This window comes from Sciurus vulgaris (genome assembly GCF_902686455.1).
Source record: "Sciurus vulgaris genome assembly, chromosome: 1".
NCBI lineage: Eukaryota > Metazoa > Chordata > Mammalia > Rodentia > Sciuridae > Sciurus > Sciurus vulgaris.
The window spans coordinates 144,729,879-144,750,234 of NC_136461.1; the positions used below are offsets into that span (position 1 = coordinate 144,729,879).

Below are 20,356 nucleotides of genomic sequence, written 5' to 3' on the forward strand. Positions count from 1 at the left end.
TATATCACATAGATTCCTTTAGGTTAACATGTACCCATACTTCATTCTTTATAATATCTTCATAATATTCCACAGTATAGATAAATCATGATTTTTTTCCAATTGGTCTTTATTGATGAGCTTTTTCAGTTTTTTTTTTAAATCACTATATTCAATGTACAACAAGCATTTTTGCACACATGCTAATTCTTTTATTTTAGACACATGTTTTTCTAATGGAATTTTTCTGCAGAAGGGTATGAGGATCTTAACCCCTAATAGATTCTGCTAGATTACTTTCCAAAGAGGTTATAGCAATTTCACAATCCCTCCAGCACTATATGAGAATTCTATTTCCTTTTATACCCTCAACAGCATTAAGTATTTTCAGTCTTTTAGGGTTTTGTCAAGTTGATATGTGAAAAATAGTTTATTATTTTAATTTGGATTTTCTTGTGAGAAAATGTGGCAAGAATCAATGAAAATACATGCCCTCTCCTGTAACTGTCTGCTTCTGTAAATGGCCTTCTAGGATAAAATAAAGTTATATTCTGCCTCACATCATGCAGGAAAAAAAAATCCATATAGAACTTAAATGTAAAAAGAAAAAATACAAAATCAGAAGGAAATTTATATATTTGTATAATTTTGAGTGGGAGAGCTCTTTGACATTTTTAAATAAGATACATATAAATGCCTCAAAAGAAGAAAAACTGAAGGTAGATATGAAAATATAATCACTAAAACTGTTTGCATTGTTGTTGCCTTACAGAAAAGTCAAAAGACAAATGGTAGGCTAAAAAAGCATTATGTATAACACAAAAGAGGAATATCCCTAATATATGGTTCTCTTAAAAGATGATAAGAAAAGGTAAACAGGAAAAGAAACAAACTAAAGAAAAATGAGCCAAGGATAAAAATTCACTGATTTTTTCCCCCCACTGTGTTTAAAATATAGAGCAAGTGCTTGAGACATCAGAGCATGATGTAGGTGTATCTCCTGCTCCAGAGCCTGCTTCAGCTCACATACCCTCTACTTGAGCCCTCTGGCACTAAGGTTGATTTCCTCACATGGTATGTTGCCTTTGGCAAACTTCACATACTTACTAATCACATCTGAAGGTTTCCTTTTGACATTTCCTCCACCCTCCACTTTTAACTCTGCACTGAACTTACTGGAGCTCGATGCCTCCTGAAGCAAGAGCTTATATTCAGAGAGCTGCCTACTAGAAGCAGAGGGTCTCCAGGGCACAGCCTCACCCATGTTAAGGTGTGCCTGACAGTAGAAAGACCACATCCAGTTCCAGAGTTTAGATACTGAGTTTTGAAAAGGCACTTGCATTGTCTTTATGTCCATCAGAATTTATTTGCATGCTGTACCCGCAGATGAGGAACAGCTGAGATAACTCATGAACACGTGCTTTGCAAAGTCTAAGATACCAACTACATACATACAAATGAGAGTAAGGTATTAGTCAAGTTTCCATTAAAACCACAATCAGAAATAATCAGTGAGAGTAGAAGCATCACGTACCCCATGTTCCTTTCTCCTAAGTTGGAGAGGGCACATCTCTCAAGAGCTCTAGTAGCCACACCCAACAAACTGTTCATCATTTAAGGCCCCACCTAAAAAGATAACATTCTGAGGAAGGATTCTCCCATCCTAGACTCATCCTCCAATTTCTGGTCATATGTTCCTTCTGAGTTGTCAGCACCCTGTCTGATTGTTCCTTTGTAACGTCAATCACAGTTGTCATTGAGGCTACCTCAACTAGAGTGTAAACTCAGTGAGAGTAAGGACCACATCTATTCTGTGTGGAGTGCTTAGCATAGTACCAGATACACAGTAGGTGAACAATAAACATTTATTGAATAATAAAAAACATAGTATCTTATTTATGTATGTCAGCTGTTTTTAAGAATCTATAATATTATTTACTTATGTGTTGTCTTTGTCCCTTATGAAATTAGGACAAGGATAGGAGTTTTGTCTTTCTTATTCCTACTGCTTTATATTCCTAACACCTAAAACAACTTGAGACATATGTATTCCCAATAAAAAATTGAGAAATAAACATAGGTCCTATTATATGCTGCTGTTGGCCTACTTAATGGAACCTTGAGATCATTGCCTCCATTTGCAAAGATTCATGACTGGAAATTATGAGCACCCCAAATTTCCATATTTTTAAGTCATTTACATGCAACATTTAGTGTGCCAAAACATATGAAAATAAAATTTAAGTAAGAATGAGGTAAAATAAATGTTAGATAAATAATGCTGTCTCAGTCAGTCATCCTACTCAGCATGCCATATTTTCTTCAGGTGACAGTGGGTCTCAGAGTTATACTGCAATCTGTCACAAAGGTACTTGCAAATTTAGGCTTTTTCAACATTCTTTAACCAAAACAAGACAAAGACCTCTCTAAATATTTTGGAAGCAACTAAAAAGTGGTTTCTATTCACAAGTTCTTTTTCTTATAGTTTTCAAATAAGATTATTGGTTAGGGACAGAATCAAGCACCCATAAATCATAGGTAATGTTGACTCAAAAAGTGAGAATATCAAAGTACAAGAAAGTCAGATAAAAATTAAGGATGAGAGATTTTACCAGGCAATAGAGCTGTAGTAGAAATGTACGCAAACTTTCCTCTCAAATCATGTTTCTATCGAGGCAAGAAACAAATCCTTAGTCCTTTTTGGCAAATCAAAAGACATTTAACATAGACTAGACTGATGATCAATATTATTGCAATTTTTAAAAGAAATTGATGATGTGAAAAACTCCTGGCAAATGTTTTTTCTGCATTTCTTCTTAAAATATAATGAACTCACTCAGCCTGGGAAAAATATAGGGTAATATATGAAAAATGTAATAGATTCATCCTGCAGTCATTTCAAATGCCTTTTCCTCACTTTTAAACCAAAGTCCAAATACAGATTTAATCATATTGTGGTACTGAGACCACTGAAGAATTTCTATTTGAAAATCCATTTCCTTAAACCATGTATTAGCTGATGCTCGTTTTTTCTGGTGTTATTTTTTTTTTTTTTCTTTTTTTTTTTGGGTGCTGGGGATCGAACCCAGGGCCTTGTGCTTGCAAGGTAAGCACTCTACCGACTGAGCTATCTCCCCAGCCCCCTTTCTGGTGTTATTTTAAGCTGAAAGGTCTTGAGCTCTGTTCTTCTGTTTTTGAGTCTCCCCAGGTCTAAGTGGCATTCACCAAGGGAGCCGCTTTGGCTATTTAATGCTTCATTGGAATACCCAACAATCTCATTTTCACTCAGAAAGAAAAATAGGAACGTGCTTGTTTTTCATTTTAGTCATCAGTTTGGCACTGACTATTATATTATTAAATTTACTGACTCCTGATTCTTATTTGCAATGCTTCTAAAACCGTTTTGGCACAAGATACCCCTAGAAGCTGAAATTCTTGCTATAGGGTTGATTTTTTTTTTTTTTTTTTTTTTTTTTTTTTAGAATTTTCACATGCTTGAAATTACTTTTTCTTTGAATATAAAAGTAGTTCATGCTTCATGGAAAAGAATTAGCAAATTGGAAGGAAGTATAGAGAAGGAGAAAAGAATAAAATGTAATAGTTTCAACTGGTCATAATAACCACTTCATATTCTGGAATTTTCCTCCCAAATATAGATGCTATATCATATGTAACAAATCAGAGCGAAACTTGATGACTGATAATGTTCTGTATCCTGTTTTCTCTCCATTTTTATTATAGCTTATAAGCATTAGAAATTACTTGCAGACACAATGAGCACAAAAGATCCCACAACATGCATTCTATCCCTGAACATATAGGTTGTATTCAAGGTTCTGATAAAATAAATAAGTTGGTGATAAATATATTTCTACATGTTCTAATGTTTGCCCACATTTTATATACTTCCTGAGGACAGTTTCTCAGAAATGACATATAGAGAATATTAATACTTAGAATATCATAGTTATTAAGTTTCTGTATGCCAGCTCTTTCTTTGTCCTAAGCACTTTACATAGATGAACTAATTCAATATTTGCTCAATTTTACAGATGGGGAAACTGAGGAACAGAGCAATTAAATAACTCCCTCCAAGGACACATTGCTATTAAGTAGGAGAGCAGGTGTTCCTAAACTTCTGCTGTGTGGATTCTGTAATCACATCTGACAGAGCACAAACATGGGATTTGCAAGAATGAACCACCTAATTTAATCTCAGAACATTACAGAAAGCAAGGCCCAGAAAGATTAAGTGACTTATTAAAATAACAAATAGCTAGTTAGTAGCAGATCTAGAACTTAACACATCCAATTCCTTACCCAGCAGTTCAATAACTTGCTACTCAAAGTCTGGTTCCATGGTTCAGTATTCATATCACCCGGGAACATGCTGGAAATACAGAATCTCTGGTTCTGCCCTCTTCCTCCTGAAGCCCCATGAATCTGTACTGTTATCAAAAGATCCTGGAGTTCCATTTGCACATTTCAATTTGAGTAGCTCTGGCAATACACTCAGTAAACGTGATAGATCTTTGATACTTTAGTGAAAAATGTACATATAAGCAGCTAGTATTTCCACAGCCTTAAAAAAAAAAAAAAAGAAGTCCTCTTTTTTCAGAGTTAAGGTTCATACTGTTGAACCATCTGAAATTGCTGTTATTTTATATTTAAAAATAGTCAAATTTTGGCAGTTTATTGTGGTTCAACTTCAGTGGAGAGCAGGTTAATGATAATAAAACTTAAGAGTTATCTGTCAATCTCTGCAGAAATTGGATTGGAGAAGACTAACACAAAGTTCCTTTCCCCAACCAGGACTCAGTTTAGTCAGGAAGAATAAAGTATGCCATACAAAATCACAAGTCCTACTGTGTAGCACTCAGAGATCTCAGGAGGAAGTGAAGTAATGTTCTGGAAGACAAAAACTATGGAAGAAAATTATTGCTTCTATTAATGGCAAGAAAAATGGATGTGCAAGGCTCGGCCAAATTATTAAATTTATATCTCTGTAGGCTGCTCAGAGCCTGATAAAATACATACATAAAGAATATAGGTGTTCTGCAAAGCACAGAAGATGTGAATTACTGCAGGAAATGTGTAAGCCTGTCAGCTGCATTCTTTTTAATGGTAGGGCATGCAATTATTACTGGCCTGATTTTGGTCATTTCTATGCTCTGAAATTCTATAATATTCAACACAGAGCACTTCTATCAGCAGATATGGGGTGGCTTAGGGGGTCTCCCCCAAAATAAATTCTCCAACACTAGCCAGGTAGGCTATAATTTGATTCAACTCTGAACACATTATAACCACACCTAGCACCAGATCCCATAGGTCAATGGCTCAGTCCCACAGACCACCCCCTACTTCTGATGCCAATTACAAATCCAGGTGTTAGGAACTTCTAACCAACTGGCTGTAAGATGTTGGTCCCTATGACTCCCTTCTCAGGTTCCATCATTTGCTGAGACATCTCACAGGACTCAGGAAACACTACTCACGTTTACCCAGATAAGCAGCCAGATGGAAGAGGGTCTTAGGCAAGGTAAGTGGGAAGGCCCTTCAGGCTCTCTCTGAGGCCATCCTTCTAGCACCTCCACATGTGCAGCAACCTGGAGGCTTTCTGAACCGTTTCTTTGGGGAGTTTTTCATGGAGGCTTCATTACGTAGGAACAATTAGAACATTAGTCTCTGGTGATCAAATCAACTTGCAGCTCCTCTCCTCCACCTTCTCCTCCTTTTAATCCTTTCTCATGGAGACCAGTTGATTTCACATAACTTATGTCTGGACATTTCTGGATTTTCCTTAAGCCAAGTTGCTATTATGGGAAGCATGCTGAGCTCCAATCAGGAAATGCTGAAAGTCCAAGGAGCCTGAATGACATAGGACTCTATTTGATCTTTGTGTTCAAGTTTTTATTGTTATATTATTTTAGGGGAAGCCTCCTTATGCTTTCCAGGGCCATTCTCTTTTATCTGGGTACCTGAAATTATTATGGAGATCTTAATAGGGAACTGAGTACAGGAATTGCAACCAATCTTTGTTCTTACCAAATCAAGGCATCTAAAGAGAGAAAAATATGAAAGGAAGAACATGGCCAAGAAAGTTCTGAGAAATAAATCAAAAGGCCTTTGGTTTGTAAAAATTAGTTGAAAATTAGAAAAAATTTAATGGTTGAGAAGCAGTCTATAATCTCAGATGAATTCAAATGTATTCCTTAGAGGATAAAATGACAATGACAAAAATTCAAGATGAGCTTCACTAAATTTGGTAAAAGGCAACATCTGATAAACATGTTGACCAGCAGACGTTCATTAGGCACCAGCCAGGGAACAGTGGCTTCAACTCCAGAGATCTCCTCCCAAAAGCCCAATGGCTGCTCAAAACAATTGCAGGAGCTTATATAAGTAAAACATCTCAGACCAAATTTGGGTAATAGTGTGACACCTAAAACACATTGAACAGGGAGAAAACTACAGGAGGGCAGAGGATATCACACTTAAGCTGATACAGGTGGCCACTTACGGTTTGGATGTGAGGTGTTCCCCAAAAGCTCGCATGAGACAATGCAAGAAGATTTAGAGGAGAAATGATTGGGTTGTGAGAGTCTTAACCCAATCAGTGATTTAATCCAGATAGGGATTAACTGAGTGGTAAATGAACTGGTGGGGTGTGGCTGGAGTAGGTAGGAATTGGGGGCAAGGCTTTGGGTATATATTTATATCCGGCCAGTGGAGTCTCTCTCTGCTTCCTGATCACAGTGTGAGCTCTTCCCTCTGCCACACTCTTCTGCCATGATGTTCAACCTCACCTCTAGCCCTGAGGAATGGAGCTGGCCTTCAATGGACTAAGACTTCTGAAATCATGAGCCCTCAAACAAACTTTTCTCCCTCTACAGTTATTCTGGTCATGTCTTTCAGTCACAGCAGAGAAATAGCTGACTAAAACACCACTCTAGGCTTCCCAACTTCCTCCTAGATCCGTAAGGGGCAAATGGTTTCTACTCCTCAATGCCTGTGATTGATGAAATCTAGTTTGGCAAAACTGCCTAACTAACAAATCTCAGTTGGCAAAACTGTTGGCAGTTTGATTCTTAGTTTCTTCATGTCTTTCCTGACCCCCGCTCCCTCCCTTCCATCCATTCTGATTTTTGCTAAATATGCCAAGACTATCTGGGGACTGTGAGATAATAGATAAGAATAAGACATAGCATCTTACTCTCAACTTGCTTGTCACCTAAAAGGAAAGTCAGGACATCCACAAACTGTGATACTGAGCAGAACAGTACAGTAATTGTTATAAATGACAGAGAGAGTGTAATGGAATCCCAGAGGAGGATGCAATCAAAGGAGATGGTGGCATCAGGAAGTGCTAGCTCCATGGAGGAGAGAGTGTTTGAACTGGATAATGAAAGGCGGGCAGATGTGGAGGAGGGAGGACTTCCCCAGAAACATGCTGCATAGACAGGTGCAAAAGAAGAGGGCTGTGGGTGATTCTAGGCAATTCATAGTGATACAAAAAAAAAAAAAAGATAATAGATCACTAACTCATGGGGAGCAGCAGGAATAAAGGGCGACTGACAGGTTCCCTCAGCTGCAGTTCCAGCCAGGTCACCCTGCAGCTTGTCTTCCACAGTGGTTCTCAACCTTGAACTTAATCACCTGGAGCACTTGTTAAGGCCCAGATTGCTGGGCCCCACCCACAGTGTTCCCTTGGGAGTGGGAGGGCCATCTGAGAATTTTGCATTTCTAGGTGATACTGACCTTGCTGGTCTGAGACCCTCTATTCAAGATCATGCCATATAGATTCAGGCCTTGCTTATTGCTTCTTATGCTTGGAAACTTCTCTCAGAGAGTCACATGACTCCTGGTCTCATTTATTCTTCCCATCAACTCTCCTGACACTCTTTATCTCCTTTCTGCACTTTTATCTCTCTCTCTGTAGCCCTTATCAGAACTCAACACTATGGTTTATTAATTTTCCATCATTCCATTAGAATTTAAATCCCACAAGTGACTCTATTTTATTCATGAATACCTAAAGCAGTGTTATATTCCTAATACCTAAATTCCTGTGTTCCTAGACCTTAAAATAAGTGTTGGCCACATGGCAGATACTCAACCAGTAGTCTGACTGAACAGTTTGGAGATTACCGTGGAAAGAAGAGAGGGTAGGGAGCAGTTTGTAGCAGGAAGGATGGAAACTGAAGGCTCAGGTTAAATGCCGCATGGCCTCCCTCTTATCAGTAAAGATACCTTTCTCTCTGCCCTTATGAGTAAAAAGGTTTGGGGTCAGAGGTGGGAGGAAGGAAGGGTATAGGTGCAGCAGGGGAGATTGAGTAATTGGAGAGTTTCTAGAAGGATTGTATGGAGAATACACTATCTCGGCAAACTAGGATCTTATGAAAAAAGAAATCAATAAAACCCTCATTTTATGAAGAGAAAAACAGACTATATTTCTCTCTGAAATACTGAAGGGTTTTCATACCAGATGTTATATAAGATAATTTTCTTCTCATCACTCATCGTCATTTCTCAGTTCACAGAGGTCTGAAAACTTAGGGGGAACTGGACTCCCGGATACGTGACTTCCTTTCTGCCTTATAAATCCAAGATTTAGAAATTGGCTGCTGAAAAATATTTTAAATACTCCAAACATCTTGTGACATACGTTTATCTCAAATGCCTCCAACCTCCAAGTTGTTTAACAATTTTGATGCCAGATGTCTTGTTATCATGTCATTAAGATGTCCCACGCAAACATGATGGCTAGGATAAGACCCCAGCCCTACTGGTTTTTTTTTAAAATATTTTTAGATGTTGATGGACCTTTATTTCATTAATTTACTTATATGTGGGGCTGAGAATAGAACCCAGTGCCTCAAACATGCTAGGCAAGTGCTCTACCACTGAGCCACAACCCCTGTCCCCTACTGTATCTTATTATGACTCTTCTGTCCTCATTAGAGTCATAAAATCAGAAAAATTAACTTAGTAGACATTTAGGTGATTCATCAGTTAGTCTGATAAGACAAAGATGTTCTGAAAGGTAAAAAGAAGATATGAAAATACATCCAACAAGGTCACATGTACAAATGGTTACACATTCTCTAAGTGCAAAACCAGAGCAGAGTTCTCATCTGGTGATAAATGTGTTATACCCCAAAGTCTCTTAACAGCCGGTAATTTAAGCCTGAAAGGCTAAAAAAAAAAAAAAAAAAAAAAAAAAACAGGATATTCATGTTAAGAAAACGAAGGTAGAGAAAAGACAGAGTGGGCTGATATTTGCCTTTCCATTTGTTTTGAATAATTGTTCATGATCACCCCCACCCCCCAGTTTAAATTATTGAATTAAAAATAAGCCCTGAGGAGGAAAACTGCCACTCTCTCCGCAAGACACAGCCTGACACAACTGCCTTCACCCAACTTGGGGATAAGAAGCAATGGTGAGAATGTGGGGGTGGAATGAGGAAGGATGGAAGGACTTGAGAACTGAAGAAAGGAGAGAAAAGACCAATTCACTGTCTAAGAATAAGACATTTTTACAGTCTTGTACTTAATTCCCCAGAATAGGAGTTAATAGAAATAATCAATTTTGCAAGAGCATGTGTCCATATGAAAGCCTTTCCAAGTAATATTAGCAGAATCATCTACCTAATACCTTGCATTATATTTTGATTTAGAAAGTTCTATATCATTTCATTCAATGCTAGAGAAATACAAATTAGTGGCAGCATTTTCCTTTTCTTTCTTCCATTGCTATTACATTTCTGCCTTCTTTTATTTCATTTCAGAGTCCCAGGAATTGCTCTAACACAAACTGTCAGAGTTGAACAGGTATTCTCTTTGCCTTCAATTCCAGGTGGGATTTCTCTATCAGTCAGGGGTCCAGCAGAAATAGAATTTTGCTTAGATGGTTCAATTGAAGACTTTAATAAAGGGGCTATTGACAGCTGTGAGCAGGGTAAGAGGACAGACTAGAGTTGCTAAAGCACTCAGCGATTAGTGATCCCTCAGTCTAAAGGGACAAAAAAAGGAAAGGAAATATACCCCTACAGGCCAGAGAGAGCTGGCCTTTGGAAGGGGTGCTGCTCAGGAGGGACTGTTCTAGAGGCTAGCAGCTATCATTGGAACTGTGGGCTTGCAAACAGGAAGGGGTAACATGGAAGAAATGCCCTGGTCTTTCTTTCTCCTATCCTCCATTTGTCTTCTGAGGAAAGGAGCCAGATACAGGCCAAGAGGCCCATCTCCCAGGCACAGAGAGGATGAGGGTTGAGGAGACTGCTGACATTAATCTTGCTTGACTGACTTTTTAACTTCCTACAGCCATATTTAAACATATGTCCTTACCTTTTTGTGAAAATAGACTGAATGATAAAGGTTTATGGGAAGCACGTTATGGTACCTTGAAGTAAAATGGAATGATCCAGAAAAAAATTATGGAGGTGGGTTCATGGTTCTATTAGAGACTACTTCTATCATTATCTGCACCCTCAGAAATCATCCTTTTAAAGATCCCAAATCATTTCCCTCAGGAACATTTTAAATTTAAATCCTCCCTCCTTTTATCGGGTCCCCTATTTACTACCATCTCTTCATAGGACCAGGACCTCACTTTGTACTTTATAAAGAAAAGAGGTGAGCCAGGAGTGTGCCTCTTTGCAGAGACCAAACCCCATCACTTTCCCTCTTTTTCTTCTTTACCTATAGTTTCTTCCTTTCATCTGCCAGCTGGCATAAAACATGAGCATACTGTTCCTGTCTTAAGTAAAAGCAAAATGCTACCTTTAGTTCTAACAAACAACTCCCCATCCTGCCCCCACCTTCCTTTCAAGAACAAACTTCTTGAAATTCCGGTCTATACTCGCTGCTAATTTGCTCACATCCCATTCAGTCCTAAATCTACTGTACTCTGGGTTTTACTCACTACACCATCACAAATGGATGATGGCATCACAAATGACTTCCTTCATGACAAACCATTTTGGGTACCACTTGGCAATGATTGATGTAAATACTGACTTCTCCCTTCTTGGAGTACTTTGTTTCCTTGAACTAACATTTCCTGGCCTTTTTTTTTACCCCCCGCCTTGTACCAGGGATTGAACTCAGGGGCACTTAACCACTTAGCCACATCCCGAGCCCTTTTTTATATTTTATTTAAAGACAGGGTCTCACTGAGTTGCTTAGCGCCTCACTTTTGCTGAGTCTGGCTTTGAACTCAAGATCCTCCTGCCTCAGCCTCCCAAGCCACCAGGATTATAAATGTGCACCACCATGCCTGGCCTGGATTTCATGCTTTTTTTTTTTTTTTTTTTTTTTTTTTTTTGCTCATTTCTTTTCTGGCTTTTGTTCTCCACCTTCTTTAGTTTGGGCTTTCTTTTCATATAATAAGAGCTTCCTGAGTGCTCCATCCTACACCCAAGTTGTCAAGAAATTTGGTTTACACATCAGTTACTGGAATTTATTTAACGGTTTAGATCCCTCTCTTGAGCTCCAGACCCAATTATTCTATTGGCTACTTTATAAGCACCTTACACTACATGTATCTGAAATAGTGTTTACCTTCTCTACAAAGAGTTCAGTTCAATTTTGCAAACCTGAGAATTACTTTACACCATTCCTTCTTTCCTCTCTCCATTTGATTACCAATTTGTGAAAATTCTACCTCCTGAATAGTTCTTTAATTGGTTCCCTCCTTTCTCTTACGTTGCAACTGCAACCTTTATAACTATTGTCACCATAATATCCCGTTGTCTCACCAACAGGCAGCAGTCTTCCCTTCTCAGTGATTTCAGAGAAAACTTTCTTTTAAAAATCGAATCATTTAAATTCTCTGCTTAAAATTCTGCATTAGTACTGTATCACTTTTGGGAGAAATGAGAACTGTGTGTCATGGGACACAAGGCATGTCATTATCTCACCTACCTTTGCAGCCTTACCTCTTCTTACCCTCACAAAGAGAAGTACCTTCTATTTTAACCATACTTAATTGCTCTAATTTTATAGATTGACCAAGCTCTCTAACTAGTGTCTGGAAAATCTTAACCTACTTGCATGTGTGCTTGTGCGAGTGTGTGCTTGTGCGTGTGTGTGTGTGTGTGTGTGTGTATGTTTACCAAAAATCAGGGCCATGTCCTTTCAGTACCAGTTATTTAAAAAGAAAAATGCAATAATTCATGTTTAATAATTCACTCAAATTCCTGATTGATCTAAGTGGAAAGATGAATGGGTTGGCTGTCAGTGGACATTTGCTGACACTGAGGCTTCTACTTATCACTTAGTATGTTCTTAGTCTTTAGCTAATGACCATACTTCATAACCTCCCTTGCATCTAAGCCCATCTACCTAATTCTGGTCAGTAGGAAGTAATGTTTGAATTTCTAGACTGTCAGCTCACAGTTCAGAAGCCATCTTTGAGCTCTCCATCCTTCAGTCTGAATTTGGTGAACCAATCCTTCACTCACCTGGCACCAAGACTTTTCTCTGGGGGCAGAGGGGTCCTAGAATTGGAATCTGTTTACTTGCCCGAGTTACTCTTTACATTAGGCACATGAACTGTGCTTTCATCTCTGTGGTCCCAGACTAGCAGCAGACCAGACATCCTACGAATATTTTTAGAAATGAAATAAAATCCTCTCTCGTTAAACACTCCTCAGCCTTGCCAAATCACTTGACTTCATCCCCAACAATGCTAGGGAACAGGAAAGGGTAAGCTGATTTCTAGATTCACCAGAGGTGATGCTGTCAACTGTAAAGAATGCTATGAATTCCACTGACCTGGGTTTTAGACCTAACTTCACCAGTATCTCTGAAAATCCTTTTACCTTGATGGAGTTCTCCTTCCTCATGTATTAAACAAAGGGAAAAGGGACTGGGCTGTGTTTTGTTTTGTTTTGTTTTGTTTGTTTTTTGGTCTCCTCCAGTTCTGACTCTATGACTTAAAGGACACCACTTCTAACCAGCTTGACATGTAAAACTATATGAGTCCTCTTGGAGGGATCATTCTTTCAGGAGAACCAAGTGGAAGGGAGAATGAATGAGTCAGTTGTCATTCAACATCTATATGACCACAGAGTGACTGCTACTGACCTTTTAGTATGTTCTTCCAGATCTAGCCTTTAGAAATGACTGCATTTCACAATGCCCTTGCATCTAAGCCCATCTACCTCATTCAGGTTTGCAGGAAGTGATATTTTAATTTCTAGTCTGTGTCCTTTCCTTTCCATGTTCCTGCTGGGTGGACTGTGAGAGACAGAAGACTCCTTCTGGGTCTGCATTTGGGAGTTGAGTATTCAGCATAGCAAAGCTTCAAGACTGCAGGGCCTGGTTCTCTGGCATTGCCAACCAGTCATACCTGTTCTGGATTTTTACATGAGCAAGAAATGAATTTATTATTTAAGCCACTGAGGTTTGGAGTTGTTATGGGGAAAAAACAAAAACAAACAATTTATAAAATTCAAATAACAGTATCCTTTCTAAAATAGACACTGAAACAAGAAAACTTTCTATTTTCAAAGCACACTGAGAAAAAAGAGCAAAGATGATAATTCTGTTGAGAAATCATGTCGAAGTCTGTTTAAACATTTAATAAACTAATTTTCTAGGGAATTTGACACTACCCAGAATATGATCTGAAAGCTTCCTAGTCTGCATTCCACTTTATCATAAAGAAGCTAATGCCTAGAGGAAGAGCATGAAGGCTTTTATTTAGCAAAGCAAATTCTAATCCAATAAACTAGTTATCTACTGATTGATCATAATGAGGACTCGACAGTAAGTCACCAAAAGAAATTTTATTTTCTCTTCAGTAATTCCACTTACAAAGACAGGAAAGCAGAATGCGTGCGTAGTTTGTACAATATGAGCTGTGAAGTTATGAAACACCAACATTCTCTGCTGCTTTTGGGGGAATGGAAGTGGTTACTCTGATGGTTTTATCCAGGAAGTATGTTGGTGCTATAAAATAAAGGATCTATTATCAGACTGGGCTCCAAGGAAAAAGTGGCCCAGAAGCACTTGAAACCCTCTTCTTTACACTAGCTCCGTGAGCAGAGCGAGAGCTGATTCCCACAGAGTGCTGTCTGCCTGAGAATACAGGTCAGAGAGTACAGGGCCGCACGCCCTTAACCAGCAGAGCACAGGGCCCCAATGCACAGAAGAGACTGCAGGCAAGAAAGCTTTTGGTATAATGAGCTGATAAACAATCAGCACTTAGGGACTGTACTTTGAGTTAGTGCATAAGGAAAACTAAAAATATTCTACCATTAATAAGGGGCAAGAGCTAAAAGGAACTTTCTGAAGGCATTGGAGAATAATTATATTAATCACACACTGATTCATGGGGGAAAGGCTCAAAACCAACCTAAGAACCCACCACTCACCCTTTATAGTTGTTTTGTATATATACAATAGAAATTTGGGCCTTTTTTTTTATTTGTTCTTTTTAGATATATGTGACAATAGAGTGTATTTTGACATATTGTACCTACATGGAGTATAACTTCCCGTTCCTTTATACTTAATGCCCCAAAGATACAGGCAGCACATATTTTGGCTTATCATTCATGAGCTGAGATAACTCCTTCTGGCTTTTTGACCCTTGTTATGAATGAGGCCTCGTTGCTTTGCTGGTTAGAAGTATGCTATGCTGCAGTGCTACTTCTGTGACTTGACTAGATGTGGGTCTCAGGGGTGAGGAAGGGAGAAATAGAGGCAGGAAAATCAGAGAGGCTGATTCCAGAAGACATGAAAACCTCAGAGAGGAATCTGGATTTGAAGTAGATTTGGCAACAGAAAGCCAAAATAGGTTGTTGAGCAAGGGACTAGCATGTCTTATTTTCATGAGATCATCAGTATGAAAAAGGACTAGAGAAAGGCAGATTAATTGAGAGAAAACTAACCCAGATTGAAAAAATGAAGTTGGATGTGGCTGGCAGCTATGAGAATGAAGAGGAGAAGAATAATGAAACTCTTTTCATAGAAATAGAAGGAACTACAGATAAAAGTGTTCCAGAGGAAGAAAATTAGAGGGTTGCTGAAGGAATGCAGGAAAGTGCATTAAGGAGTCAAACATAGGAAAGAATAAAAGTGTTGAACCCACAATTTAGTATCTATGTCAGGATCCTTCTCAGACTGAAGGGAAGCATTGCCAGTTACCATGCCAGAATGGAGGTGCAACTGGAATGGTCACCAGCCACTTGGGGCAGTTTGGGACAAATGGGGATTTACAGCCATCCTACCTGAAAAGAGCCTTAAATATTCACATACAACAGAACTCTCAGATTCATGTGACAGCTCTGATCTCTTATACGTTAGCCCTATCTAGGCTTCCGAGATCTCAGGGCATGGCAAGGAAGCATCATCAGGGGACAGAAAAATGCAAACTGTTGTTGATAGAGAACAGTTAGAGAAGTGAGTGCATAATAAACACAGTGTCCCCGAGGTTGAGTCTGCACTGTAGATCACTGTATTTCTCATGGTCCCTGTCTCTTCCATATGTCACATCCCAACTTGGGGCCTCTTTGCTTACAGATTTTGGAGGACCAAACAACTTCTTTAAAATAAAAAAAAAATCTTATTTCCTTCCAATCTACTTCTTTGATTCCCTATATTCTATTTCTGCAGATGACTGGAGAATTTGGGAACAAATGACCAGGAGTGCAGGTGTGTGTTTGGGATGGGGGTGAATACAGCACAGACAATGATTCCTCTGCACACACAAGCTGGCGGTACAGCTGCTGTAGCCAGCCCTGTACACACCTGTGGTCATGGAAGAAAGGCTGTGTCATCAGAGCCTGAGAATGAACAGAGAAAAGGAAGGAACCACACTGAAACATGAGAGGAGACTTCAATGAAATCAGGGCTTGGATGAGAAAGGATGAGTGCATACAACCTCAGCAAGCAGATTGATAACCAGTAGGTTCATGTCTCAAGAGGCAGCCAACATGGTAGGAAGTCAGTTCTGTTTGCACCCTCCACTGAGATACAGCAGGGGTGGGAGACTGGAATTGACCAGGCCCTAGCAGAGATTTGTACCACTCTTTCTTGGTTCATTGAGTATTCCTATCAATCCCCATAAGAGTCATACACCCTTTATACAATGTATACTCAATTTACATGTGGGCCATTTTCTTTCACTAAACTGCAACTCTCAGAGGGCATTAACTCTGTCAGTCAAAGTTCTTGGCACACATGGGATTCAAATAATACCTAGTGGATGAATGAAGGCCAGTGTTCATGGCCACTTCTGGTGATACTATTTTTTGAATGTATTTGACAATCAAAAGTTCCTTCATCTTCTGTTTTATATCCCTTGTGGTCATTGCCTTTCTGTAAATGATTCACCATCAGTGACTCATTGCCCACTAGAGAAGGTAACCAAGATTAAACTTTCAATTTCACCCACAGAATCTACTCTTTCTTTATTGTCCTGAAACTATCAGTTTCCCAAAAAAGATTAAATCTTCAGTTTTCCCTAAATGCAATCATTTTCTCTGCCAAATGAGTGGCAGATTGAGAAGTATAGATTATGGAGTCAGGTGGAGCTGAGTGAGAATCCAACTGTGTCCTTGGGTTAGTTAGCTCTAAACTTAAGCTACCCATCCCCCGATCTGTACCTCATTTAGTTTATCTGTAAAATGGAGGATACTAATGGCCTATGGTTATTGAGAGAATTATAATAATTATTATTTTAAATAAATTTTTATTTTAAGTATTAGTGGTAGCTCTTTCACTACCCTATTAAATACTTACCAAGTGCTAAGAACCATGCAATAACCATGCTAATGCTTTCATCTTCCCAACAACTTGGTGAGGAAGGTTCTCGTGTTACTTCCATTGTCCAATAGGAGGAGACTGAAGTTCAGTCAGGTTAAGGATCTTGCCCAAGGTAACAGAGCTACTAAGTTGGGAAATCAGTTCAGGCAGTTGAACTTCAGGGACTAGGCTACACTGACTGGCATGAAGGGAAGTAATGAATAGTTTTAAAAAATCATTACAACACTAATCCTACAGTGTTGCCAGAATTTATTGTTTTACTGTCTTAGATCTCTTTTACTATCACTAAAATGTCTACCCTAATTTCCTGTGATGCAGATCATTTGTGTGTATGTGTGTGTGTGTGTGTGTGTGTGTGTGTGTCCTCAATATCACAGTATAATAAATAACTAGGCCTGCTTCCAGGAAAATGAGATGAGGGAAAAGAGGAGATGACATAGGGATGTTTGCTTGTGTAGGAGTCTCACTCACTGGTTCCCATTTGTTTATTGCCCAAATGTTTGGCTTGGCATTTGTAGCCTCTACAGCCCTCCAACACTAGAGTATCAGCAGAGTAATAACATTCAAAGTCAATTTATTTTCCTCACTTTTTTTTCTTTCTATGTGTTTTTAGACCTCCCTTTTCAATGTGTTACTAATATTTACCCAAGTGTCAGTTTTTGTCATTAGATTTTTCCCTGTAGTCTCCTCTACATATTTTTTTTATTTCCCGAGACACTTAAATTTGCTATTTGCTAAGCATTTATTACACCATTAGCCCTATCCAATTGCTACTAATTTATGTATGAAGAGGACTGAGCTTAAAAAAAAAAAAAAAAGTGAGCTCATTAGCTGCTCTCAGGAGGCATGCCAGTTTTTCCTGACTGTTTTTATTCATGTTCAGGGTCCTGCAAATGATAATCACATATTATTGGATTCAACTAAAACCAGCTAAATATCTATAAGCAAATACCAGAAATAGAGTTGTCCTATAATTATTTACAAGAAAATAAGCACAAAACAAGAAAAAATGCATTAGGGGATAAAAATGAGGTGACTTAGGATAACTTTGAACAGACAAAGCCTAAGATTATGCTAATTACCATATTCCCATGTCTTCCTATTAGCTTCTTGTTCCCTAAAAACCTAAACATGCAGAAAATAGTTCTTAAGTAAACACAGCAAAATACTCCCAAATCTGAGCAGTTTCTGTCTTTGGTGGTGAGAGAATGACATATATCCCACAAAGGTAAGTTAAAGTCCTCCATTTTTGATGGTGAGTATACTCAGAAATATTTCTGATTTTAAAGAGGCCATGGGCTTCTATTGTGATGGACAGGGAATGCTCAATTCTTCGGCTTCTCATTATTTTTTTTTTCCTTCCAGCTTTCGGACATCTGGTAATTTATACATTTGGGATATCTTATAAGGTGGCAGCCAAAGAGAAAATGGCAATTATTACTTTCAGTGCAGAACAACAGAGAAGGCAGTGCAGCCTCCTGCAGAAGGGCTCCAGTTGCTAAAATTTCTTTACAGAAAAGATGTTGGCACTGGCCTCATTTCCTCTACAAAGTGGTGCCTGGGGAAGGGCACATACCTGCTCTGCTGAAGCAGACCTGGCAACTTATCATCCAGGAGCGCCACACACTGAAATAATTAAGCACTGGGCCGCAGCTGAGTAGAGGGGTGATGTCCTGAGTCACACACACGGAAATCTGTGACATATGTTTATTATATGACCTGTTATTAGGAGAGTCAGAATTAACTCCTCCACAACCTCAGGTAACACCATCAGTCATTAAACATGGGCTTCTTTTCTTGCATCTCCAAAGAGGTGACAAATTACAGGATGTAATGCCTGGACCTTAAGTGTTAGGAGACTGAAAAGCAGCCTTCGGATGTTGACTCCTTTCTTTTCCTCCCAAGAACACAAGGATGGAAACACTGGGGATTGTACTACCATCTATAACCCCTACTTTGATCAACACTTCCACCCCCATCCTGCATCTTCTAGAACAGAGGGCCTATTTTTTTTTTTTTTTTCTGTAAGCACAGACAAACATTGAAGACAGTGAGAAAAAGGGAAACACAATTATTTTTTTCAGGGTCACACTTATAAACTTTTCCTTACATTCTTCCTTAAATTTTTTTTTCCTTTTTCTTCAAGACATTGGGAATTACCTGGTCATTATTCAATTTTAAATGAAAACTTCTCAACTGGTGATTGAGTGATAGCAGACATTTAAGAAGACTTGACTCTGGTTTTCCTCCTGTTTTAAGCAGTTGAACTAGAAAAACTATTTAAAGTCCTTCCTCTTCTCAAATGCAGCCATGCCATAATTTCTAGATTCAAACAACGACCCCCTGCAAATCTGAACTGAGTCCTGCTGTCTACACCACAGCAAGCCTTCAGGATAATAAGAACGTGCATCCAGCCCTGGGCCTCCTTAAGAAAACCATATACAAAGCATGTTAACCTATAGAGGGGGAGAAACATCGTTTTCCCCTTTGTTTCTCCTCAGAAAAATATCCCTCAGTTTACAGTTGGCTACTTTTATTCTGCTTATTTTGAGTTGAATTATCAGGTACTGCTCGGATTTTAAAATCTTTCTAATAGCTCCTCTGAAGACTAACAAGCATTTTTTAAAAAGCCATTTTTAAATTAATCACTGGTGAATTTCAACACAGCGCTCTTGCATACAATTCCAAAGGAGAGACTTTAATTTTCAAGTCACAATTTACATGATACAGCAGCATCCGTCACGCTGAGCATCAACCAAGGCAAATATTGCAAATATTGGCCATGGTTACCCCAAAGACAGAATCCCATTCAACACTGGTCCACAGCTGAGGTTCACATACTATCAAAAATATGAAAAGCCCGACTCAGTGAGCTAAACCAAAGCACTGGGAGCTGCATGTATGTTTTGTACAGGGGACCAGAAAAGTGTGCAGATTCACTCAGAGACCAGAAAAAGTGAGGCACACAGGAGCAAACCAGCCCCCTCATCCAAATCAAAGCCCTGTGGGGCAGGAAAGTCGCTCCACTTACCCAGCATAGCGGTTGTTGTAAAGGTGACTGTGCCCTGGTTGCAGAATCCTCAAAAAAAGCCAGCAAAGAGGTAGAAAAGCAGCTGGCTGGCTCCTGGGCTTCCCGAGGAACTTCATAGCGTTACAATGAGAGGAGTTGAAAGTTACAGCAGTCACCAGAGGCTGGAGGTAGCTCACGGCACCCCCCCGGCTCACCACGCACGTTGTCTGGGAAGGGGGTGGGGGAAGCTTGGGAATGAGCAAAATGTGACACTTCTTTCCAGCCACAAGGGGAAAAAAAAAAAAAAGTTTAGGCAGCTGAGGAAGGAAAGTTGCTATTAAGACTTGGTCTTGGGAGGAGAAGCTGCAGCCCAGCCCAGCCGGAGCCTGATCCTTAATCAGGCTCCCCTGGAAGGGGCTGGGCCTCCATGGTGCTGACTCATGGCAGGGGTTGCTGGGTGCTGCTTCCTTTGGGTAGCTCTTCTCTGTTTTGTGGTTTATTTGCTTTGCCAATTTGAGACCCCTACGTTTTTTGGAGGATCATTTTCTCTCTTACCTTCTGCAGAAGGACCCTGTCCTAATTGCAAACCTT

General features: G+C 39.2%; 1 protein-coding gene across 1 annotated transcript in view; it reads right to left on the minus strand.

The window, feature by feature from the left end:
- The window catches only part of CPA6 (carboxypeptidase A6), a 352,255-nt gene extending 332,214 nt beyond the window's left edge, over window positions 1-20,041 (minus strand). Inside the window, exon 1 of the mRNA XM_079103921.1 lies at window positions 19,787-20,041. Coding sequence (XP_078960047.1) covers window positions 19,787-19,902 — 116 coding nt within the window. The 5' untranslated portion in view covers window positions 19,903-20,041. The remainder of the gene's footprint in view (window positions 1-19,786) is intronic.
- Between the last annotated feature and the right edge of the window lie 315 nt (window positions 20,042-20,356).